Source organism: Oncorhynchus masou, chromosome 1, assembly GCF_036934945.1.
Source record: "Oncorhynchus masou masou isolate Uvic2021 chromosome 1, UVic_Omas_1.1, whole genome shotgun sequence".
Taxonomy (NCBI): domain Eukaryota; kingdom Metazoa; phylum Chordata; class Actinopteri; order Salmoniformes; family Salmonidae; genus Oncorhynchus; species Oncorhynchus masou.
The window spans coordinates 48,072,155-48,097,338 of record NC_088212.1 but is presented as its reverse complement, the minus strand read 5'-3'; the positions used below and the strand labels follow the sequence as shown (position 1 = coordinate 48,097,338).

Below are 25,184 nucleotides of genomic sequence, written 5' to 3'. Positions count from 1 at the left end.
TCGATATGCTGATACAATTTAAGGAGTCTTGTTTTCAAATTAGCCTTGTTAAAATCCCCAGCTACAATGAATGCAGCCTCAGGATGTATGGATTCCAGTTTGCAAAGAGTCAAATAAAGTTCGTTCAGAGCCATCGATGTGTCTGCTTGGGGGGGAATATATACGGCTGTGATTATAATCGAAGAGATTTCTCTTGGTAAATAATGCGGTCGACATTTGATTGTGAGGAATTCTAAATCAGGTGAACAGAAGGATTTGAGTTCCTGTATGTTTATGTGATCACACCACGTCTCGTTAGCCATAAGGCATACGCCCCACCCCTCTTCTTACCAGAAAGATGTTTGTTTCTGTCGGCGCGATGCGTGGAGAAAACAGCTGGCTGCACCAACTCCGATAGCGTCTCTCCAGTGAGCCATGTTTCCGTGAAGCAAAGAACGTTACAGTCTCTGATGTCCCTCTGGAATGCTACCCTTGCTCGGATTTCATCAACCTTGTTGTCAAGAGACTGGACATTGGCGAGAAGAATGCTAGGGAGTGGTGCACGATGTGCCCGTCTCCGGAGTCTGACCAGAAGACCACCTCGTTTCCCTCTTTTACGAAGTCGTTTTTTTGGGTCGCCGGCTGGGATCCATTCCGTTGTCCTGGGTGAAAGGCAGAACACAGGATCCGCTTCGCAAAAGTCATATTCTTGGTCGTACTGATGGTGAGTTGACGCTGCTCTTATATTCAGTAGTTCTTCTCGACTGTATGTAATGAAACCTAATATGACTTGGGGTACTAATGTAAGAAATAACACGTAAAAAAAACAAAAAACTGCATAGTTTCCTAGGAACGCGAAGCGAGGCGGCCATCTCTGTCGGCGCCGGAAGTAATAAGCTCACTGAGGGGAGTGAGCCTCTAGGTCATTTACTATGAAAGATAAGTGCAACATCAGAGGGGTTCCAGACACGGCCATACTCCTCCCCCCAATGGGAAAAGGAGGGAGTGACTGGCGTACAGACATTGTTAAGCCCTTCACATGGTTTAACAGATACATTCACATATGAAGATAATGTTTAAACCTGACCTCTCCCCTCTCTGGGCCCCAAGTGACTTTCCCTTAGCTGAGAAGGGAAAAGTGCAACTGCCAACAGTATAGTCCAAAAGGAGACATTCTAATGACAAGCATCTCACATAAGCATATTATGAAAATAAATAAAACATCTTATTTATCTATGATACCCAACTAATTCTGATTCATCCACAACACTTTGCTCTGTTGTATCGGCTTTCGTGCTATGTGTTATTGTGCACTCGTTATGACGGGTCTAGTCCTGTGTATTATTTATAGGTTTTACACCTCACGCTTTTGTTTGGGTTGCATCCCTGTGTTTTTATATATACACACACACGTGTTTGTTTTGGGCTTCGTCCCCGTCGGTTTCATGACGTACTTTATTTTAGGTGGAGAAATAAAAAAAACTATTACGTATTCCTGCGCCTGTCTCCTATCATTCTACAGCGTGACATGTATGAGCAGACATATTTGTTCATTCTATGTACACAATATCGGTGCTTTATCTGTGGAATATGTGAAAGGCTAATATCACCGATAATATCGGTTAACCGATTTATCGGTCGGGCTCTAGTTTTAATTATATAGATGAGCTTTTGGGGGATGTGTCAACATTTTCAGTTGGTCTGGTCCTTTCGTTACCCTTTTGGACGGGGTGAATGTATTTTACCAAGACAAATGGGCATTATAGACAGCTTTAATTTTACTTCAAATAATCACTTGATATGCTAACCTGTCTCTGTCTCTCCCTCTTCCAGCTCTGGTGGACATTACTTGCACTCTGCTGCTGCTCAACTCAGACTTTACCACCGCTTGGAATGTCAGGTATGGACACCAACCAATGACTCCAGCTTCCACCAGCTGTGTTGTGTATTAGGGCCAGGACGATAGCAGTATTGCGATACTCGTTAGTATTGGAAACAAACATTATTTTGTCATCCAGAGTCACATTTATTTATTTTCAAGTTATAGCATGCAATATTTTACATACAGCAGGTTTAGAAAGGACCAAAACTTTCGTTCTGCTTCATGTTTGAATTTTTGCCATGGAAAAAATATTGCTATACTAGTATCATGCCGGCCCTATTGTGTGTAAGCTACATGTGTGTATATATGTTGTGGCTGCAATAACAAAGTCCTGTAAATAGACCCACTGTGCCCGCTCACTCCCTATCAGCTAGACAGGGAGTCAGATTCCTTGATATAAATTCTTCATGCAACAAAACGTATTCCTTATGATCTCAGAGGCTGCTTTTTAAATGACATTCTCTAGAAAGCTTCAGTCAATACTGTGTTGAAATGTTAACTTCCCTGAATTCTTAGCTGCTCTGAAGAAATTAGGCCAAGCTGTCTTTTTACTTGTTTGAACCTCTGCTGAGTCCGCTCATATTTGTTTTTGCTTTGTCTTTATGGGGTATTGTGTGTGTATATTGATGCGGGAAAACATTTATTTATACATTTTAGAATAAGGCTGTAATATAACAAAATGTGAAAAAAGTCAAGGGGCCTGAATACTTTCCGAATGCACTGTATATTGTCTCATTGCATCAGTCTTTTATTCTTCTTTCTAGCTATTTCAATCTCACTGTTTGATGTTAGACATTCACTATCTTTCAAAAGAAAAGGAAAAGCCACACTCGGGTAGCTTTGATGCAATCATTTCTTAACACTAATTACAATATTTATTTATCAACGTTTCGATAGCAAGCTGTCTTCATCAAGGTTTCAAGAGATTCAGTCTCCAATAGAGCCAGATTGATAAATCGGTTGACGGAAATAATCAGCCGATATTAGCCTTTCACAAAAAAAATTATATCAGTCTTCATTCCATAGATAAAGCACCGATATTATATACATAGAATAAACAAATATGTCTGCTCATTTGCAGTAATGTTTTGAAAATGTCAATGGTTGCCTGACATCATTCAGCCCTAGGTCACAACGTGAGCGAGAGTAGGCATGGTAGTTTGACGGTGAATAGCTTGTCACAGCCAGTGTATATGAATAAGTAAATAATTAGAAGAACACTTCACCAAGCAAGCAGCCCTGTCCTCATCACTAAGGCCATGTGTTTGCATTCATGATAAGTCACTAACGTTTGCTAGCTAGATAAATTAGAACGTGTGACTAAAACCAGTGGGGCAAGCATTTGCCTGCATAAACATTTTCAGTCATCCGCGCATGCCATTTTGCAATGTAATGTACGCATGGTTTCTGTGAGAAAACATTGTTGTAATGAACAGCTAGCTTGTGCTTGTCATAACTTAAGTGTTTGTTTACATGACCTTTGACTATTGTAAACACTCTAGTATATCTACTCAAGACAAATGCTGACACCTAGCGGTGAGATTTCGGAACAGCATTTCAATGCTTGTTTGTGAACAGTGCAGTTGAAAGAAAGTTTAATTTATTCAGCCAGACACCCCTTGTGGCGGTTTAGCACAAACACTTTTGCATTTTTCTTATCCACTGCCATAGATAGACACATCATAAAGTTGTAACTAAGAAGGTAAACTAAACAAGTTTTACTGTCATATTTATAGAGGATATAGTTTCCTTTTGGTGGATATCCTGTAAACCACAAAATGTTCTTAAATAATGTTAATTGCAATATTTTGTTAAGAAATCATATTTTATAGTATCTGTTAATCCTTTAGAGCACAATTTGTGTAAGAAAAGGTTGGTTTTTCATTTCACCCCCGGAATTCAGTTACTTTTTCCCCTCCCAAAATAAAAAATAGAATAAATATATATACATTTGTGTGTGTGTGTGTGTGTGTGTGTGTGTGTGTGTGTGTGTGTGTGTGTGTGTGTGTGTGTGTGTGTATATATCGGGATTCAGTGACTTTTTTGCCTCCCTAAAAATCGGTATCGGACGCAAAAATCCCATACCGGTCGGTCTCTACTCTCCAATTGGTTCTTTCTGGAGATACACTATATATACCAAAGTGTGTGGACATATCCCATTTAACTTAAGGGGGCTGAATAATTTTGCACACCCAATTTTTCAGTTTTTGATTTGTTAAAAAAGTTTGAAATATCCAATAAATGTCGTTCCACTTCATGATTGTGTCCCACTTGTTGTTGATTCTTCACAAAAAATACAGTTTTATATCTTTATGTTTGAAGCCTGAAATGTGGCAAAAGGTCGCAAAGTTCAAGGGGGCCGAATACTTTCGCAAGGCACTGTATATATATATATATATGTATGTATGTCTGTGTAATAATGACAATTACAACAATACTGAATGAACACTTTTATTTTAACTTAATATAATACATAAATAAAATCAATTTGGTCTCAAATAAATAATGAAACATGTTCAATTTGGTTTAAATAATGCAAAAACACAGTGTTGGAGAAGAAAGTAAAAGTGCAATATGTGCCATGTAAAAAAGCTAACGTTTAAGTCCCTTGCTCAGAGCATGAGCAAGGGACATATGAAAGCTTGTGGTTCCTTTTAACATGAGTCTTCAATATTTGTAGTTAATACATTTTGGGTTGTAGTTATTATTGGACTATTTCTCTCTATACCATTTGTATTTCATATACCTTTGACTATTGTGTGTTCTTATCGGCACTATAGTATTGCCAGCCTAATCTCGGGAGTTGATAGGCTTGAAGTCATAAATGGAGCTGTACTTCAAGTATTGCGAAGAGCTGCTGGCAAATGCAGGAAAGTGCTGTTTGAATGAATGCTTACGAGCCTGCTGCCGCCTACCACCGCTCAGTCAGACTGCTCTATCAAATATCAAATTACATACTTAATTATAATATAATAAACACACAGAAATACGAACCTTTGGTCATTAATATGGACAAATCCGGAAACGATCATTTCGAAAACAAAACATTTATTCTTTCAGTGAAATATGGAACAGTTCCGTATTTTATCGAACGGGTGGCAATCCTAAGTCTGTTATATTGCTGTTACATTGCACAACCTTTAATGTTATGTCATAATGATGTAAAATTCTGGCAAATTAATTACGGTCTTTGTTAGGAAGAAATGGTCTTCACACAGTTCGCAACGAGCCAGGCGGCCCAAACGGATGCATATACCCTGACTCTGCTTGGACTGAACGCAAGTGACACATTTTCCCTAGTTAAAATTGCCTGCTGACATTAATTTATTTTAACTAAATATGCAGGTTTAAAAAATATATACTTGTGTATTGATTTTAAGAAATGCATTGATGTTTATGGTTAGTTATATTGATGCAACGATTGTGCTTTTTTTTGTGAATGAGCTTTTGTTCAATCATCACCCATTTGGCGAAGTAGGCTGTGATTCAATGATAAATTAACAGGCACCGCATTGATTATATGCAATGCAGGACAAGCTAGTTAAAATAGTAATATCATCAACCATGTGAAGTAAACTTGTGATTATCTTGATTGTTTTTTATAAAATAAGTTTAATTCTAGCTAGCAACTTACCTTGGCTCCTTGCTGCACTCGCGTAACAGGTGGTCAGCCTGCCATGCAGTCTCCTCGTGGATTGCAATGTACTTTACATGTTCCGTTTTATAATTTTGTTCAGTGTATTTCCAGGCCACTATAGTGTAATTTAGACTAAACAGTCGTTAGCCACTGTTCAAAATGACTGGGCATCACTCGACTTTTGGGCACCAATGCTGCGGCGTCTGTAGAACTTTCATAACAATAACAACGAAACGGAGTGATTGAGCTGCAACCCATGAATTCGGAGTTGAGATAACCATGTGTAACAGTATTGCTTCCTTCCCTCTTCTTGCCACAACCTGGGCTTGAACCAGTAACCCTCTGAACTAGAGTTGGGCGATATTCTGATAGCATTGTCTACCGACGATGATTGACGGCCTTCGTCAATGGTGACGACATTGTGATGTGACAGACAATGGTCTATTTGAACTTAACATAATCTCGCAGTGCACAGCGGGGTAGCACACAAGTGACATTCCGAGTAATTTGTCTGTTTCTATTTGCTGTAGCCTATGTCAATAAATATGTTTTCTACAGAACGCTAGAGAGGAATGTAGGCCAGACAAAGCGGAGTATCCTACCAAAGTGTACAGTCAGAAAATATTGTTTCTCTCTCTCTGTTGGATGCATGGGCCTTAGGCTATAGCCTAAACGTATTTTAAAAATGTAGAACATAACTATCTTGTCTAGCTGTTTTTAAAAACTTGGCCTATATTCCATTCTCTCTCCATTTGATAGGCTATGAGTATCTTTGGGCTATTGGCTACGCTTCTATCGTTTTGTGCATGGCCCTCTTCCAATAAAACAATGAATCTAACGGAGTTAGGTCTCAAAACCTTATTTGAATAGCCTTAAAACGTAAGGTAGCCAGGGGACTAATAATGAGAGAGAACAATGTCAATAGCCTATAATAAAATCGAATGACAGGTTTAATCAAGTTTAAGCTTATTTAGAAAGAAATTATCCATGGGGGCCAGACAAATTCAGCCAGTAACATATCCACCTACTAAGCCTATCATAAAAGCTTTAAGACAAGTTAAAGGTTGTATGCAGAAGTTGCTGTGCCATTTCCTGGTTGCTAATATTCTAATAGTTTTCCTAATTTCAGTTTATGTGACAAAACAAGCAAGTGTAGAGAATCATTGTACCATCTAAACCGCTGTGAAATATATGTTCAATAACCAAAAATATAGAATTTTCAACTGTTTGAAGCTGATGTACAAAACCGAAGGTTAAAGACTGAAAAACAAACTTAAGAACGGGAAGCATAAAAACAGTGCACATATAACAGATCTACCTCTTCTTAGACTTGCTTTCAATGATAATGACAGATCTATAACTCACATTTCCTTGTGAATTTGGTCGGGTCACCCAAAATGTTACATATTGCAGCTTCAAAGTTATGAACAGTAACTTATTTCCCAAATATTCTAGTTTAATAAAGTGTTGTCCTAAAGTTGCATGTTTAAAAAGAACAAGAATGGAAGTCTATAGCCTTGGCCTAGACTATTCTCAACCACAGCTGTATGAGAGATAGAACAAACAATATTATTTATTTACTATTATTTTAAGAGGCAAAAAAATAAATTATCCAGTTATTACCTACTAACTATCTAGCCATTTCACATTGGCTAAATATGCATGCTTAGCTAATGCGTAAATCATTCATTAATGTAAGTCGGATTTTTACATACACTTAGGTTGGAGTCATTAAAATCGGTTTTCAACCACTCCACAAATTTCTTGTTAACAAACTATAGTTTTGGCAAGTCGGTTAGGATATCTACTTTATGCATGACACAAGTAATTATTCCAACAATTGTTTACAGACAGATTATTTCAATTCTAATTCACTGTATCACAATTCCAGTGGGTCAGGAGTTTACATACACTAAGTTGACTGTGCCTTATAAACACCTTGGAAAATCCCAGAAAATTATATCATGGCATTAGAAGCTTCTGATAAGCTAATTGACATAATTTGAGTCAATTGGATGTGTACCTGTGGATGTATTTCAAGGCCTACCTTCAAACTCTTTGCTTGACATCATGGGAAAATCAAAAAGAAATCAGCCAAGACTTCAGAAAAAAATTGTAGACCTCAAGTCTGGTTCAAAATTGGGAGCAATTCCAAATACCTGAAGGTACCACGTTCATCTGTTCAAACAATAGTACGCAAGTATAAACACCATGGGACCACGTAGCCATCGTACCGCTCAGGAAGGAGATGCGTTCTGTCTCCAAGAGATGAACGTACTTTGGTGTGAAAAGTGCAAATCAATCCCAGAACAAAGCAAAGGACCTTGTGAAGATGCTGGAGGAAACAGGTAAAAACGTATCTATATCCACAGTCCTATATCGACATAACCTGAAAGGTCGCTCAGCAAGGAAAAAGCCACTGCTCCAAAACTGCCATAAAAAAGCCAGATTACGGTTTTCAACTGCACATGGGGACAAAGTTTGTACTTTTTGGAGAAATGTCCTTTGGTCTGATGAAACAAAACTAGAACTGTTTGGCCATATTGACCATTGTTATGTTTGGAGGAAAAGGGGGAGTCTTGCAAGCCGAAGAACACCTTCCCAACCGTGAAGCACGGGGTGGCAGCATCGTGTTGTGGGGATGCTTTGCTGCAGGAGGGACTGGTGCACTTCGCAAAATAGATGGCATCACGAGGGAGGAAATTTATGTGGATATATTGAAGCAACATCTCAAGACATAAGTCAAGCAGTTAAAGCTTGGTCGGAAATGCGGATTCCAAATGGACAATGACCCCAAGCATACTTCCAAAGTTGTGGCAAAATGGCGTAAAGACAAAGTCAAGGTATTGGAGTGGCCATTACAATGCTCTGACCTCAATCCTTTAGAACATTTGTGGGCAGAACTGAAAAAGCGTGTGCGAGCAAAGAGGCCTACAAATCTGACTCAGTTACACCAGATCTGTCAGGAGGAATGTTCCAAAATTCACCCGACTTATTATGGGAAGCTTGTGGAAGGCTACCCGAAACGCTACCAAATACTAATTGAGTGTATGTAAACATCTGACCCACTGGGAATGTGATGAAAGAAATAAAGGCTGAAATAAATCATTCTTATTCTGACATTTCACATTCTTAAAATAAAGTGGTGATCCTAACTGGTTTAAATATCAGGAGTTGTGATAGGAGTCTAATAGGTTTAAATATCAGGAGTTGTGAAAAACTGAGTTTAAATGTATTTGGCTAAGGTGTATGTAAACCTCCGACTTCAACTGTGAACTTTCACATTGAATGCTGTTACGTTTCGTACGATTTAATTGAATATCGCCAAATGCATTCTAAAAAAATATTGTGCCTATTTAATGCAAACCTTGCTGTTAATAGGTCATAATGCAGCATACAACTGAGCTAAACATTGGTAAATGATAAGTTCACTTTGTCATTCATAGCCTGAAATGCATATCAAGTGCAAATGTGCTGTTTAGCCCACATCTGAAGTCTGGGAGGTATTTAGGATGTCTCCTACTGTGGATCGCTAAAATATCCTAATGATTATGATTACACTTCCTTCATTCAAATATGGCGACACTTGGAAACCAAGCTCAAGTTTTCAGTGTGGCCTGTTATCGTCCAGACTTGTTGAAATATCTTCTGGCTTTGAAAAAAATCTCCAGGCTTTCGTCATAGCTGTCAATTCTTCGAAAAATAAAACAATTCTTACAGGTGGCAGTTTGGGAAAAAAAACTAATCCCGTCCGAATCGTTCTCTGGTGTAATGGACATTCTGGGGTAATAAATACATAACCAACGTTCTCTTGTAATACTAGTCTCTTGCGAATAGGGCTGAAGACAACAAACACCCTGGTCAAATCATTCTGTCGTACAAAATACGTATCCAACTGTCAAGGTCACATACCTAATCGTTGCCTGGTATATTTCATTAAGCCCTAGCCGCTTTCAAACATTTGCTCATTTGGCAGATAATAAAAAAAGTAGTCAGCACTACTATGGTGTATGCTATTTACCCTGTGAATGTGTTTGCTTGTACATTGAGTGTTTTTGAGGGTCTAACTTGCCTAACTTTGATCAATTCAAATAACTTATTTTTCCTGTGAGATGTTTTTGTGTTTCATAAAACAAAAATAAGTATGCAAATAGCATGCAAACAAATGTGCCCAATGCAGTAACATAACATTCACATCCGGTAGAGAACATTGAGATTGACAGTCATTGAATAGTTCCTCTCTTCTGTCTGTTTTGGCAGGAAGGAGCTGCTGCAATGTGGCGCCCTAAATCCAGAGAGAGACCTGTACCTGGGAAAACTGGCCCTCACCAAGTTCCCCAAGAGCCCCGAGACATGGATACACAGGTAGGACTGGAGAGGGGTGTGTCTGTGTGCCTGTGCGTGTGTCCATGTTCAATATTTAAAAATATTAAACTGTAACTGGCAGTTTTACGATGCATGTTTAGTCACCAGTGGACCAAAATAAAACGATGGCATTTATAGGTTCCACTGTAAATCCTCTCACACACTTAAACACAACACACATTCAAACACGTCACATGCACATACACACGGTTAAACAGGTCCAATCATTACTGCCTCTACTGAGTCCCTTCTCGACTCTAAACCAGGCAACAGATTAAATCTTTGAAATATTATTGATGGAGTAAAGTTATACAATTTACCACCACTAACCCAAGCTGGGAGGGATGGAGAGAATTAATGAGGGATGAAGAGAGAAGGAAAGCAAGAGAGTGTGGGTTGGAGAGAAAAGGGGGGTGGAGAGAGAGGGGGTGGTGGTGGAGAAAGAAGGATGGAGAAATACTTAGTAATAAAGAGAGAGAAACAGAGGAAGGCACAGAAGGAGTGAGAGAGTGGGGATATCTTTCTTGCGAGACGGACGGTCTAACCTATTTCCCACAGTTTAATCCCCCCCCGTTCCCCACACCATCCCCGTCATGTTAGATCAGGACCAAGCCCACGCCTGTAGGCTGTAGGATCACATCCCATTAGAAAGACACCCTGCGTGCCCCAAGGGACCCTAGGAAATTATGGTCACATGATTGTCACTGGCCTGACACTGGTTTCATTCAGTATATTGTAGGAGGAGGGGGAAAGGGAGGAAGGATGAGGGGTTAGAGGTAGAAAGCAGGTAGAGAGAGAGAGAGAGGGGGACAATTACACATACTTACAAACATAACACACACACACAGTTAAAGTCGTAAGTTTACATTCACCTTAGCCAAATACATTTAAACTCAGTTTCAGAATACCTGACATTTAATCCTTGTAAAAATTCCCTGTCTTAGGTCAGTTAGGATCACCACTTCATTTTAAGAATGTGAAATGTCAGAATAATAGTGGAGAGAATGATTTATTTCAGCTTTTATTTCTTTCATCACATTCCCAGTGGGTCAGAAGTTTACATACTCAATTAGTTCTTGGTAGCAATGCCTTTAAATTGTTTAACTTGGTCAAACGTTTTGGGTAGCCTTCCACAAGCTTCCCATAATAAGTTGGGTGAATTTTGGCCCATTCCTCCTGACAGAGCTGGTGTAACGGAGTCAGGTTTTAATTTTTTATTTATTTCACCATTATTTAACCAGGTAAGCAAGTTGAGAACAAGTTCTCATTTACAACTGCGACCTGGCCAAGATAAAGCACAGCAGATTGACACATACAACAACACAGAGTTACACATGAAATAAACACACATACAGTCAATAATACAGTAGAAAAATAAATAAAGTCTATATACAGTGTGTGCAAATTAGGTAAGATAAGGGAGGTCAGGCAATAAATATGCCATGGTGGCAAAGTAATTACAATATAGCAATTAAACACTGGAATGGTAGATGTGCAGAAGATGACTGTGCAAGTAGAGATACTGGGGTGCAAAGGAGCAAGATAAATACAGTATGGGGATGAGGTAGTTGGAAGGGCTGTTTACAGATGGGCTATGTACAGGTGCAGTGATCTTTGAGCTGCTCTGACAGCTGGTGCTTAAAGCTAGTGAGGGAGATATGAGTCTCCAGCTTCAGTGATTTTTGCAGTTCGTTCCGGTCATTGGCAGCAGAGAACTGGAAGGAAAGGCGGCCCAAGGAGGAATTGGCTTTGGGAGTGACGAGTGAGATATACCTACTGGAGCGCGTGCTCCTCCTACGGGTGGGTGCTGCTATGGTGAACATTGAGCTGAGATGAGGCGGGGCTTTACCTAGCAGAGACTTGTAGATGACCTGGAGCCAGTGGGTTTGCAACGGGTGATGAAGCGAGGGCCAGCCGACGAGAGCGTACAGGTCGCAGTGGTGGGTAGTATATGGGGCTTTGGTGACAAAACGGATGGCACTGTGATAGACTGAATCCAATTTGTTGAGTAGAGTGTTGGAGGCTATTTTATAAATGACATCGTCAAGGATCGGTAGGATGGTCAGTTTTACGAGGGTATGTTTGGCAGCATGAGTGAAGGATGCTTTGTTGCGAAATAGGAAGCCTATTCTAGATGTCATTTTGGATTGGAGATGCTAAATGTGAGTCTGGAAGGAGATTTACAGTCTAACCACAGACACCTAGTTATTTGTAGTTTTCCACATATTCTAAGTCAGAACCATCCAGTGTAGTGATGCTGGACGGGCGGGCAGGTGTGGGCAGCGATCGGTTGAAGAGCATGCATTTAGTTTTACTTGCATTTAAGAGCAGTTGGAAGCCACGGAAGGAGAGTTGTATGGCATTGAATCTTGTCTGGAGGTTAGTTAACACAGTGTCCAAAGAAGGGCTGGAAGTATACAGAATGGTGTCGTCTGTGTAGAGGTGGATCAGAGAATCACCAGCAGCAAGAGCGACATCATTGATGTATACAGAGAAGCGAGTCGGCCTGAGAATTGATCCCTGTGGCAACCCCATAGAGACTGCCAGAGGTCCGGACAACAGGCCTTCCAATTTGACACACTGAGCTCTATCAGAGAAGTAGTTGGTGAACCAGGCGAGGCAATCATTTGAGAAACCAAGGCTGTTGAGTCTGCCAATAAGAATGTGGTGATTGACAGAGTCGAAAGCCTTGGCAAGGTCGATGAATACAGCTGCACAGTAATGTCTCTTATCGATAGCGGTTATGATAGGACCTTGAGCATGGCTGAGGTGCACCCATGACCAGCTCTGAAACCAGATTGCATAGCGGAGAAGGTACGGTGGGATTCGAAATGGTCGGTAATCTTTTTGTTAACTTGGCTTTCGAGGGCCTTAGAAAGTCAGGGTGGGATAGATATAGGTCTGTTGCAGTTTGGGTCTAGAGTGTCCCCTCCTTTGAAGAGGGGGATGACCGTGGCAGCTTTCCCAATCTTTGGGAATCTCAGACAATACGAACAAGAGGTTGAACAGGCTGGTAATAGGTGTTGCAACAATTTCGGCAGGTACTTTTAGAAAGAGAGGATCCAGATTGTCTAGCCCAGCTGATTGTAGGGGTCCAGATTTTGCAGCTCTTTCAGATCATCAGCTATCTGGATTTGGGTGGAGAAATGGGGGAGGCTTGGGTGAGTTGCTGTGGGGAGTGCAGGGCTTTTTTTGGAAAGCATGGCCAGCAGTAGAAAAATGCATATTGAAATGTTCTATTATTCGTGGAAAAAGCTAGCCTTAGCTTTTCTAACTGCCTGTGTATATTGGTTCCTAACTTCCCCGAAAAGTTGCATGTCACGGTGTCTATTCGATGCTCATGCAGAATGCCACTGGATGTTTTTGTGCTGGTCAAGGGCAGTCAGGTCTGGAGAGAACCAAGGGCTATATCTGTTCCTTGTTCAATTTTTTTTGAAAGGGGCATACTTATTTAAGATGGTAAGGAAGGCACTTTTAAAGAACACCAGGCATCCTCTACTGACAGTATTAGGTCAATATCCTTCCAGGAAACCCAGGACAGATCGATTAGAAAGGCCTGCTCGCTGAAGTGTTTTGGGGAGCGTTTGACAGTGATGAGGGGTGGTGGTTTGACCGCAGACCCATTACGGATGCAGGCAATGAGGCAGCGATCGCTGAGATCTTGGTTGAAAACAGCAGAGGTGTATTTGGAGGGCAAGTTGGTTAGGATGATATCTATGAGGGTGCCTGTGTTTACGGATTTGGGGTTGTACCTGGTGGGTTCATTGATCATTTGTGTGAGATTGAGGGCATCAAGCTTAGATTGTAGGATGGCCGTAGAAGCACGGTTTTAGGAAGAAACAAGGCTGAGTTGGAGATCACAGTGTTTTTAGTGTGCAACAGGACAGCACCTCAGAGAAAAAATCATCTTTGAAATGAACAAAGGTGATAAAACAAAAATCCCAGGGGTCCCAGTTTAGGTCACGTAGCAGCATAAGCTCTGAAGATAGATGGGGGGCAATCAGTTCACATATGGTGTCCAGGGCACAGCTGGGGGCAGAGAGTGGTCTATAACAAGCGGCAACGGTGAGAGACTTGTTTCTGGAAAAGTGGATTTTTAAAAGTAGAATCTCAAATTGTTTGGGCACAGACCTGGATAGTAAGACAGAACTCTTCAGGCTATCTCTGCAGAAGATTGCAACACCGCCCCCTTTGGCAATTCTATCTTGTCGGAAAATGTTATTGTTAGGGATGGAAATTTCAGGGGTTTTGGTGGTCTTCCTGAACCAGGATTCGGACACGGCTAGGACATCCGGGTTGGCAGAGTGTGCAAAACTTAGGGAAGAGGCTTCTGATGTGAACATGCATGAAACCAAGGCTTTGTTGGTTACAGAAGTCAACTAATGAGAGTGCCTCAGGACACGCAGGGCCTGGGTTAACCTCCACATCACCCGAGGAACAGAGGAGGAGTAGGATGAGGTTACGGATAAAGGCTATCAGAACTGGTCGTCTAGTGCGTTGGGGACAGAGAATAAAAGGAGCAGATTTCTGGGCGTGGTAGAATAGATTCAGGGCATAATGTACAGACGGATATGGTGGGGTGCGGGTACAGTGGAGGTAAACCCAGGCACCGAGTGATGATAAGAGAGGTTGCTTCTCTGGCGCTAGATATGCTGGTTGAGGTCACCGCATCTGTGGGAGGTATCTAAGGCATGTCGAGTGGGACTTGGGACTCTGCAGTAAACTAAAACAATGATAAATTGTAAACAACAGTATACAAGGTAGAGGTCGACCGATTAATTGGAATGGCCGATTAATTTGGGCCGATTTCAAGTTTTCATAACAATCGGAAATCTGTATTTTTGGACACCGTTTTTGCCGATATTTTTCCTCTTATACCTTTATTGAATCTTTATTTAACTAGGCAAGTCAGTTAAGAACACATTTTTATTTTAAATGACGGCCTAGGAATGGTGGGTTAACTAGCAGAACGACAGATTTTCACCTTGTCAGCTCGGGGGATTCAATCTTGCAACCTTACAGTTAACTAGTCCAACGCTCTAACCACCTGCCTCTCATTGCACTCCACGAGGAGACTGCCTGTTACGTGAATGCAGTAAGCCAAGGTAAGTTGCTAGCTAGCATTAAACTTATCTCATAAAAAACAATCAATCAATCATAATCACTAGTTAACTACACATGGTTGATGATATTACTAGTTTATCTAGCATGTCCTGTGTTGCATATATTTGATGCAGTGTGTATCGTTGCTCCAATGTGTACCTAACCATGAACATCAATGTCTTTCTTAAAATCAATACACAGAAGTATATATTTTTAAACCTGCATATTTAGCTAAAAGAAATCCAGGTTAGCAGGCAATATTAACCAGGTGAAATTGTGTCACTTCTCTTGTGTTCATTGCACGCAGAGTCAGTGTATATGCAACAGTTTGGTCAGCCTAATTTGCCAGAATTTTACGTAATTATGACATAACATTGAAGGTTGTGCAATGTAACAGGAATATTTAGACTAATGGATGCCACCCCTTAGATAAAATATGGAACGGTTCTGTATTTCACTGAAAGAATAAACGTCTTGTTTTCGAGATGATAGTTTCCAGATTCGACCATATTAATGACCTAAGGCTCGTATTTCGGTGTGTTATTATGTTATAACTAAGTCTATGATTTGATAGAGCAGTCTGACTGAGCGGTGGTAGGCAGCAACAGGCTCGTAAGCATTCATTCAAACAGCACTTTCGTGCGTTTTGCCAGCAGCTCTTCGTTGTGCGTCAAGCATTGCACTGTTTGACTTCAAGCCTATCAACTCCCGAGATTAGGCTCGTGTAACCGATGTGAAATGGCTAACTAATTAGCGGGGTGCGCGCTAATAGCGTTTCAAACGTCACTCGCTCTGAGACTTGGAGTAGTTGTTCCCCTTGCTCTGCATGGGTAACGCTGCTTCGAGGGTGGCTGTTGTCGTTGTGTTCCTGGTTCGAGCCCAGGGAGGAGCAAGGAGAATGAGGCAATAATAAAGTGCCTATAAAACATCCAATTGTCAAAGGTTAATGAAATACAAATGGTATAGAGAGAAATAGTCCTATAATAACTACAACCTAAAACTTCTTACCTGGGAATATTGAAGACTCATGTTAAAAGGAACCACCAGCTTTCATATGTTCTCATTTTCTGAGCAAGGAACTTAAACGTTAGCTTTCTTACATGGCACATATTGCACTTTTACTTTCTTCTCCAACACTTTGTTTTTGCATTATTTAAACCAAATTGAACATGTTTCATTATTTATTTGAGGCTAAATTGATTGTATTGATGTATTATATTAAGTTAAAATAAGTGTTCATTCAGTATTGTTGTAATTGTCATTATTGCAAATAAATAAATAAAAATTGCCGATTTAGTCGGTATCGGCCTTTTTTTTGCCCTCAAATAATCGGTATCGGCGTTGAAAAATCATAATCGGTCGACCTCTAATACAAGGCATATTGACATTTGAGAGAGACATAAAGCGAGGCGTAAAGCAATCACAGGTGTTGTTTGGGAGAGCTTGCTAAGACAACAACAGCTAATCAGCTAAGACAACAACAACAGGTAAAATGGCGACGAATGGGCAGAGATGTTTGGGTTAACTACACACAGGGCCTGATTTCGCGGCTGGGGCCGACAGATAAACAAATATAAACAAAATTGAGTACCATGATTAATGAACATTCCAGCAGGCATCAGCTATGTAGCCAAGTGATCATAGAGTCCAGTGAACAGCAATAGATGGAGCAGGGAAGCTGCGGGGTAGTCTTTACTATGCTAGCATGCGGAAGACACAGCGTTTAAAGTTAGCAGGCCTGGGCAAGTGGAAGTGTCTGCTCCAACGTCCGGTAAAGGCCGGGTTGAAGGCACAGCGGATGGAGTTTTGTCACCAGACCAGTCGTGGTGGTATGGCGGGGCGCCTTGTCGACAAAGGGTCCAAGCCTGATGGCGAAAGAGGTATTGTAGTTGTAGCAATTTCGTTTGCCAGCCGGGAGATGCTCCTGGCTCGCGGGTAACTGGTGCTAGCTTCGGGGCAAGGGCATTAGCCTCTATAGCCACTTGGTAGCAGCTAGCTAGCAGCGATGATCCAATGCAAAGGTCCAGGGAACCGGTGAAGCAGTGGATTCTAGCCGTGTATGGGTAGAGTCCGGGTGAACACTGAGTGCGCCAAGAGGTGGGGCTGGGTCACTCAGTGGCAGCTAGCTAGCTGTGATGATCAGGAGCAATGTTCCAGGGTTTACAGCAGGAGTGTTGTAGTGGAGAAAACAGTCAAATACTGGTAGGCTGGCAAGTATTATCCAGGCTAACAAAAGGGCAGGTACCTGTGCAGAAGGTAATGGCCGCTAGCAGTGGCTAACAATGGCTAAATCTGGGGTCCAACCCATTAGATACTCTATAGGCATTCAATTGAAAACCACCCACATCAAAAAATCCCACTTCCTGCATGGATCTTCCTCAGGTTTTTGCCTGCCATATCAGTTCTGTTCTACTCACAGACATTATTTTAACAGTTATGGAAACTAGAGTGTTTTCTATCCAAATCTACCAATTATATGCATATCCTAGCTTCTGGGCCTGAGTAACAGACAGTTTACTTCGCGCACGTCATTCATCCGAATTTCCAAATACTGCCCCCTGTCACTAAAAAGGTAACAAAAAGCAGCGCCAACTAGAATGCTATTTGGCCCTAAACAGAGAGTACACATTGGGAGAATTCCTGACCTCTGTGACTGACCAAAATGAAGGAAAGCTTTGCCGTAGTCAGACCTTGCTCTCAAGAGAAGACCGGATATGTGCACAGTGCTCACAAAATGAGGTGGAAATTGAGCTGCACTTCCTAACCTCCTGCCCAACGTATGACCATATTAGAGAGACATATTTCCCTCAGATTACACAGACTCACAAGGAATTTGAAAACATATTCAATTTTGATGAACTCCAATATCTAAAATACACAGTTTGCAAGATTTGTGACCTTTTTGCCACAAGAAAAGGGCAACCGGTGAAGAAAAAACACGATTGTAAACACAACCCATATTTCTGTTTGTTTATTTTCCCTTTTGTACTTTAACTATTTTTGCAACACTGTATGGAGACATAATATGATATTTGACATTACTTTATTATTTTGCAACTTTTGTGAGTGTAATGTTTACTGTTCATTTTTTAGAGAAAGAGACGTGAACCCTTTGGGGGGGAGAACCCTTTGGGGTGGAGAAAGAGGGGGAGAGACTTTGTGAACCCTTTGGGGGTAGAGAGAAAGAGAGAGAGAGACTTGTAAACCTTTTGAGAGAGAGACATGTGAACCCTTTGAGAGAGAGTTTACGTTCTCACGTTCACTCTCTCCCAAAGGATTCTCCCCCCCCAACAGTTCACAAGTGAACCTGAGAACGTGAACCCTTTGAGAGAGAGACACTTGTGAACCCTTTGAGACACGTGTGAACACTTTGAGAGCGATAGACACTTGTGAACCCTTTGAGAGCGATAGACACTTGTGAACCCTTTGAGAGACACTTGTGAACCCTTTGAGAGACACTTGTGAACTCTTTGAGAGAGAGAAATACTTGTGAACCCTTTGAGAGAGAAACTTGTTAACCCTTTTGGGGGAGAGCGAGAGAGAGACTTGTGAATCCTTTGGGAGAGAGTGAACGTTGAGAATGTGAACCCTGAGCGAGAGAGATACTTGTGAACCCTTTGAGAGAGAGAGAGAGACTTCGGGGTGGGATCTGGAGTTCTGCTTTTTTTTAATAGACAAACACAGTCTATTAGACAAACACAGTCGGCTTAAACTAATAACACACAAACAATTATACGTTTTCATGTATTTATTGAACACACCGTGTAAACATTCACAGTGCAGAGTGGGTAAAGTTTGTGAACCCTTGGATTAATAACTGGTTGACCCTCCTTTGGAAGCAATAACCTCAACCAAACGTTTTCTGTAGTTGCGGATCAGACCTGCACAACGATCAGGAGGAATTTTGGACCGTTCCTTTTTACAAAACTGTTTCAGTTCCACAATATTCTTGGGATGTCTGGGGTGAACCCCTCTCTTGAGGTCATGCCACTGCATCTCAATTGGGTTGACAGGACTTTGACTGGTCCACTCAAGAAGCTGTATTTGTTTCTGTTGAAGCCATTCTGTTGTTGATTTACTTCAGTGTTTTGGGTCGTTGTCCTGTTGCATCACCAAACTTCCGTTGACCTTCAATTGGCTGACAGGTAGTCTTACATTCTCCTGCAAAAAGTATTGATAAACTTGGGAATTAATTTTTCCAACGATGATAGCATGCTGTCCAGGCCCTGAGGCAGCAAAGCAGACCCAAACCATGATGCTCCCTCCACTTTACAGTTGGGATGAGGTTTTGATGTTGCTGTGCTGTGCCTTTTTTTCTCCACACAGTGTTGTGTGTTCTTTAGTTTAACTTTAGTTTAATCTGTCCACAGAATATTTTGGAACATCCAGGTGCTCTTTTGCGAACTTCATATTTTTTGGGGACAGCAGTGGCTTCCGTGGTAACCTCGCATGAACACCATTCTTGTTTAGTGTTTTACGTGTCATAGACTCGTCAACAGAGATGTTCGCATGTTCCAGAGATTTCTGTAAGTCTTTGGCTGACACTAGGATTCTTCTTAACCTCATTGAGCATTCTGCACTCTGCTCTTGCATTCATCTTTGTAGGACGGCCTCCTAGGGAGAGTAGCAACAGTGCTGATCTTTCTCCATTCATAGACAAGTTGTCTTACCATGGACTGATGAACATCAACTCATTGATTGGACTCCAGGTAAACTGACTCCTGACTCCAATTAGCTTTTGGAGAAGTCATTAGCCTATGGGGTTCACATACTTTTTCCAACCTACACTGTGAATTTTTAAGTTATGTATTTAATATAGACAAGAAAAATACAATAATTAGTGTGTTATTAGTATGATCCTGTTGTGGCGAGGCGTTCCCCTCAGGTCGACGAAACTGGTCAAACTAAGTGCAGAGTCAATCTTCAGGATGTTATAAACATACAAAACGAATGGCATTCCAACCGGGACATCCTAGTTCATCTCGGGCTGATTGGAACAGACGAAGCACTCCAAACGCATATGCGCTTTCAAGCACATGAATCTTTTGCGACACTGTAGTAATTTCCTTCCCATTAGGTCAAAGTTCACAGCAAATGCTCCATTGCACTTTCTACTGAATGAGGACATCTAGTGGAAGACATAGGAAGTGTTTCCAGATCCATAACTTGTTGGGAAGGGAGGGGGCGGTGACGTCAAAGTTGCCCCAACTTTCAGGATTCCAAAACTAGTTTGGAAGATTGCCTGCCCTGTGAGTTCTGTTATACTCACAGACATAATTCAAACGGTTTTAGAAGCTTCAGAGTGTTTTCTATCCAATAATAATAATAATATGCATATATTAGCAATTTAGGACAGATTTTGATGCAGTTCACTATGGGCACGCAATTCATCCAAACGAGAAATACTGCCCCCTCTCCTTAATTTACGCACACTGTGTTTGTCAGTTCTTGTGAATTAGATGAAGGTGAGGTCAAATGTTATGACCAATTTCTGCAGAAATTCATGTAATTCCAAAGGGTTAGATAGATGGATAGATTATTGCATTTTGTGCTTGTCTACCGGAGAGTGGAGGTTCCATTTGGGGATTCCAGAAGCAGTTTGTTTATATCCTGTAGCATGTGAATAGGGAATATTATGTCACACTAAGACATGGTCACGGTGAATGGTGGTTCTACAGCCTGAATTTAAAATTAGTTATTTTTTTTGTCACCGGCCTACACACAATAAGTGGAATTATGTTTTTCTTTTTTTTGTGCAAATTAATTAAATATGAAAATCTGAAATGTCAACAGTCACTAAGTATTCAACCCCTTTGTTATGGCAAGCCTAAATAGGTCCAGGAGTAAAAATGTCACATAAGTTGCATGGACTCGCTGTGTGCAATCGTTGTGTTTAACATGCTTTTTGAATGACTACCTCATCTCTGTGCCCCACACATACAATTATCTATAAGGTCCCTCAGTTGATCAGTGCCTCGCAAAGAAGGGCACCTGTTGGTAGTTGGGTAACAAATTACAAAAAACAGACATGTAATATCCCTTTGAGCACGTGTCAAACTCATTCCACAGAGAGCCAAGGGTCTGTGTATTTTTGCTCCACCCTTGTACTTGACTGATGAAATAAGGTAACAACATTGTAGTTACTCCACAATACTAACCTAATAGACAGAGAGAAAATAAAGCCTGTACAGAATAAAAAATATTCCAAAACATGCATCTAAAGGCACTAAAGTAGTACTGCAAAAATGCTATGATGAAACTGGCTTTGAGGACCGCCACAGGAAAGGAAAACCCAGAGTTACCTCTGCTGCAGAGGATAAGTTCATTAGAGTTACCAACCGGAAATTGCAGCCCAAATAAATGCAGTAACAGACACATCGTAACATCAATTGTTCAAAGGACACTGCGTGAGTCAGTCCTTCATGGTCGAATTGCTGCAACAAAACCACTACTAAAGGACACAAATGAGAAGAAGAGACTTGCTTGGGCCAAGAAACACAAGCAATCAGACCATTGGAAATCTGTCCTTGAGTCCAAATTTGAGATTTTTGTTTCCAACCGCCGTGTCTTTGTGAGACGCAGAGCATTTTGTATTTATTATGGATCCCCATTACCTGCTGCCTTGGCAGGGCTCTGGCAAAATTAAGCCAGTTATACAATTTTAAAAACATTACAAAACATTTATTACAGAATTCACAACACACTAAATGTGTGCCCTCAGGCCCATACTCCACTACCACATATCTGCAACGCAAAATCCATGTGTACGTGTGTGTATAGTGCGTATGTTATTGTGTGTGTGTGCATGTGTGTGTGTGCGTGTGTGTGTGTGCCTATGTTTGTGTTACTTCACAGTCTCCGCTGTTCCATAATGGGTATTTTTACCTGCTTTTTAAATCTGATTCTACTGCTTGCATCAGTTACCTGATGTGAAATAGAGTTCCATGTAGTCATGGCTCTATGTAGTACTGTGTGCCTCCCATAGTCTGTTTTGGACTTGGGGACTGTGAAGAGACCTCTGGTGGCATGTCTTGTGGGGGTATGCATGGGTGTCCGAGCTTTGTGGTAGTATTTTAAACAGACAGCTTGGTACCTTCAGCTTGTCAACGCCTCTTACGAAAACAAGTAATGAGGAAGTCAATCTCTCTTCCACTTTGAGCCATGAGAGATTGACATGCATATCATCAAATCAATCAATCAAATCAATATCATTAATGTTAGCTCTCCGTATACTTTTATGGACCAGCCGTGTTGCCCTGTTCTGAGCCAACAGCAATTTTCCCAAGTCTGTCTTTGTGAACAGTAGTCCAGGTGCAACAAAACCAGAGCCTGTATGACCTGTTTTGTTGATAGTGTTGTTAACTTCTTTGGGGTACCCCCCCCCCCCCCCCTTCTCAATTTCTGCCTGTAGCTCAGGCCCAGAAGCAAGGATATGCATATTCTTGGTATAATTTGATAGGAAACACTGAATTTTGTGGAAAAGTGAATTGAATGTAGAAGAATATAACACAATAGATCTGGTAGAAGAAAATACAAGGAAATAAACATACGTTTTCTGTTTTTTATTGTTGCTGCATCATCTTTCAAATGAACAAGAACAGCCAAACATACAGATAGGATGATGGGGATGATGAACATAAGATGGCAACAATAGCTGAGCAAAGTTTTAGACAGATAACAAAAATGAGCGAGCTACATGACATTGAGCATGAAGTCACCCAGGTGTCCCACACAAATGTACCCAAATGTACCCAAGTGGCCAAAATGGTACAGTGATACATTTTGAAGGAAAGAACTATATACAAAATACATAAATGCTATTCTAACACACCCCACTCCAAAAAAATGTATAAAAAAATGTATTTTTTAAATAAAATAATAATAATAATAATTAAACATAAACAATTAACAAGGGTAACTATTTACACATTTGGAAGACCCTCAGTCCTCTACACAATATTGTGCTGCTGGTGCCATGGCCCATAGCAGTCTCTTTCTGCTGTGAAGCAGAGACTTACTGAACAGGTGGTGCAGGTGATGGGGCATTTCCTGTGACAAAGGGCACAACAACGTCTCCCTACTGTGCCCTTTTTACCCTGAGGCACATTCATGCCTGCAGAGATGAATCTGGGCAGGTGAACACCACTGGTTGGAGCAGAAGGGACAGAGATAGAGGGGACAGAAGGTGCTGCAGTGGACTTGCTGTAGCTAGCAAGCTCCTGGATGAACAGCTCCCTGAAGGCTAGCTGCGAGATGGGGGGCTGTCCACAGCTCTCGGCCATTTCCTTCTGGAGGATGAAGGCATTCACCACAGCAATGTCAATGAAATGATAAAAAAATGTCTTGTACCATTTCATGGTCTTGTGGAGAACATTGTAGTATCCTATCAGTGCATCTGACAGGTCCACACCTCTCATGCCCTTGTTATAGTCCTTCACAGCAGCTGAAATGGGGAATTTTTTTCGTGGTCCATCCCCCGCTACCATCCTTCACACGCCTGACGACGTGATCGCCACTGAAGGGCTTATGGATAGTTGTGCACATGACCACCTCTCTGGCATCCATCCACTTTACAAAGAGCAGGCCATCTTCACGGATCCAACGTATGGTACCCCGCTCAGCCTTTGTTTTTGGAAAGCCCACTCTGTTGGTCCAAATGGTGCCAGAAGTGTAGAATGTGTCCACAAGCAGTTTGTAGCCCTTCCCCAGCAGTTGAAAGTCCAATAACTCCATAACGGAATCATAACTCAGTCCATTACCGGTAGCAAAACTGTTTTCCCCCTCATAAACAAAACAATTGCATGTGTAGGCACACACAGAATCAGCCAAAACAAACAGTTTGTAACCCCATTTGGTTGGTTTGTTACGCATGTATTGTTTGATGCTGATTCTGGCCTTTGAGGTTACCATCCCCTCATCGATGGACAGGTTCTGGGCAGGCTGAAAGTAGGTCTTGCAGGCCTCAACGATGTTGGGCTAGAGAGGTTTGATTTTGCAGAGCCTATCAAACCTTGGTGTGCCTCTCTTGTCATTCTCCCCATCAACTTCTGTGAGATAGTCAGAAACCTTTTACAAGACATGACAGTCATGGGGAAAGGTAGTTGATAGAGAGCTGACGTTTTCCAGTAGTCCCTTAGCGTTTTCAACTTCACCAGCCCCATGTAAATGACCATTGAAAAGTAGCAGAAAAGGTCTGACATGGAAATGGTCTTCCATGCCTCTTTCTTTCCTGCCTGCTTCTTAACCCCGTACTTATTGGTGTTCGACACCAGGGAATCAACAACTGACAAGGTGAAAAACAGTTAAAAGTTGAAGGGGGCTGTACTTGGCAGTCATGTCTAGTTGAGGTCCTGGATGCCTTTTGGGTCTAAAAACTGGTGGATCATCATCTTCCAACACAAAGTGCCTGCAGGTTTTTCTCTTCCCCACATCCTCTTCTTTGTCACTGACTTCACACCTCTCGATGGGCCAGGTAGGTGTGGAACCGGAGACAGCGGGGGTCCGGCTGGATGAACCAGCTCAGAGTGAGATGGACACCTAGACATTGCCGGCTCATAATCAGAATCACTGCCACTGTGAAAGATTTAAAAAAAATCAGTAACAATACTTTCACGTATGAGCCCTGTATCAACACGTAAAATAAACAGATATATATAGAGTACAGGGAACATAATCACTATGGTGAAGTGCTGTTCCATTCCATGTTTGTCAAATAAATGTAAAAATAAATATACACACACACACCGCCCCAACATGTCTTCCGCCTGGGAGTCAAAACTAGCTTTCCTGAAAGATTCATGAGGTCATTGATTGGTGTCTTCAAATCGGTTTGTTTCGTTCAATACGTCCCAGGAAAAGAACCATCAAGTATGGTTGTGTTAGTAACAACCAGATGATTGCAATGAAACCAACCATGACTGGATAGACATTTGTTTGTTTTGTGTGTGTAATTACCACGAACGCTTCGTCCAAAGTTGAATGAGACGGAAATCACGCAGCAAGCGCTTTACAAATGTTTCGTGTTAGGCTATAAAAATGAATGTTATCAAACATAACGAACATTCACTGTGTAGTTAAGACACTTGGCATTGCCACCAGAGGAAGATCTTCAAAGGTAAGCAATTTATTTTATTGTTTTTTCTGACTTTCGTGACGCTAATGCTTGGTTGGAAAATGCTAGTAATACTTGTGTGTGTGGGGCGCTGTCCTCAGAAAATC

The 25,184-nt window shown here is 41.3% G+C and overlaps 1 protein-coding gene across 2 annotated transcripts in view; it reads left to right on the top strand.

The window, feature by feature from the left end:
- The window catches only part of LOC135545663 (protein prenyltransferase alpha subunit repeat-containing protein 1-like), a 91,531-nt gene that overhangs the window by 23,763 nt on the left and 42,584 nt on the right, over positions 1 to 25,184 (top strand). For both annotated transcript variants that reach the window (XM_064973448.1, XM_064973440.1), the window contains 2 exons: positions 1,813 to 1,879; positions 9,759 to 9,863. In XM_064973448.1, the coding sequence (XP_064829520.1) occupies positions 1,813 to 1,879; positions 9,759 to 9,863 (172 nt within the window). The remainder of the gene's footprint in view (positions 1 to 1,812; positions 1,880 to 9,758; positions 9,864 to 25,184) is intronic.